This window comes from Meriones unguiculatus, chromosome 9 (assembly GCF_030254825.1).
Source record: "Meriones unguiculatus strain TT.TT164.6M chromosome 9, Bangor_MerUng_6.1, whole genome shotgun sequence".
In the NCBI taxonomy this organism is placed as follows: Eukaryota; Metazoa; Chordata; class Mammalia; order Rodentia; family Muridae; genus Meriones; species Meriones unguiculatus.
The window spans coordinates 55245614-55247232 of NC_083357.1; the positions used below are offsets into that span (position 1 = coordinate 55245614).

At 42.9% G+C, this 1619-nt stretch overlaps 1 gene segment (V, D, J or C); it reads right to left on the bottom strand.

Moving 5' to 3' along the window:
• Positions 1 to 525: 525 nt before the first annotated feature.
• LOC132656303 (T-cell receptor alpha chain V region 2B4-like) lies at positions 526 to 1218 on the bottom strand. The segment is given in 2 exon segments: positions 526 to 980; positions 1170 to 1218. Coding segments are annotated over 2 exon segments (504 nt in total).
• Between the last annotated feature and the right edge of the window lie 401 nt (positions 1219 to 1619).

Here is a 1619-nt window from a genome sequence, read left to right on the forward strand (position 1 = left end):
TAAAAAACTAAAAAAAATGGCTCCCCTGCCAATCAAATATTTTAATCATCATTATTACCTAGAAAAGAGATAACAAAAACAACAGTTCTGAAAAAAAAAAAGATAAATGACTGGTAAGGTAATAGAACACATGATATGGAAGTGGAAGCAGGGATCCCGGGAGCAAAAAGGTTTGAGTGGGAATGGGGAACAGGATATGGCAGAGAGGATAAGCTGGGAGAAGAAACAACCAGAAGAAAACATGGATAATTTGCCCTAGTGGAACCTGCTACCTCGTAAGCTAGTTTATAAAAATTAGAAACCTAATAGTTTTTATTGAAAGATTTTAAAATTCAAGGAAGCTGTAGGGGTGATGGTGGTCTTTGGCATGACATGGTGAGTCTCATGGCCATGTGCTTGTGTTCCAACTCACCAAAGTATGCACATTAAGAGGGTGCACATTGTTGTATAACAATCAACATGTGAAAAATATTTTAACCAAACAAATAGTTGCCTTTCCCTTCAAGATTACTTGATTTTAAAATGTTAAAATAACTTTCCAATCAATCGAGCCCTTGCTGTTCTTGCTATTAATTCCCATTGCATACAGAATAGAAACAGAATTTCTCCACTGTGTGGTCTGAGCTCTCTATAAGGCATTTTGTGACCCACTATGTTTGTGAGCAGGCTGCAGGTGCATGGGGAGCACTGTGTGCTCACTGCACAGAGGTAGACAGCAGAGTCACTGGGCTGGGAGTCTCTGATGTGCAGGGTAACATGCAGGCTGGCTTTATTGAGGTGAGCTGTGAATCTGCCTTCTTCCTTGTCACCATTGGAGAAGATGGACATCAGTGCCTTGGGGCCTTGCCCGGAATGCTGTCTGTACCACCAGAAGTACAGAGAATTACGATCACTGAAAGTGCAGTTGAGAGAGGCCATGGCTCCCTCTGGGACACTGAGGGATTCTGGGTTCTGCTGCACCTTCTGCTGGCTGCTCACCCCTGTGCAGAAAGACAAAGGTCAGAGAAACAGGAATGGAGGTATAGGGATGTTAACACAACAGAATGCTTTTACAGCTGGCCTCCCACCCCTAACTGGAGATTAAAAACATCTGTGGTTCTATCATTAGCCTGGAACAGGCAAAAACTTTACATACCACACCTGGATCCCAAAGAAATTCCCAGACTTACAGCTTACTTGAAGCCACAGGACCACTAGTGAAACACTCAAGGATTTCATCTCTCCTCCCTCTTCACTTAGGATTCAGATCCTCAACTCTAAACTCATATGGTCACATTCAAAAGTTTCCACCTCTCCTGCTTCAGGAAACATGAAAAGCCACTTTGCTAGCAATGAGCAAAGTGACTAACTTCACCACCTCTGCAGCACCAAAACTTTCCTCCAGCCCTTTCTCCACCCCTCCCTCTTCTTCCTGCCCTCCTCTCTTCCCCCTTCTCTCCCACCCTAAGAAGACACTGCCATCTTGTGGACTCATGATAGTGACCAAAGAAATAATAAAACTGTAAACTCTTCTACTGTAGTTATTAAAAAGTAAAGTACTTGAAAGTTCAATTGGCATTTTAAAGAAACATTTGCCTTGAGTCTTGGTGGGGAGTGAGATAGTGTGTGTGTGTATGCAC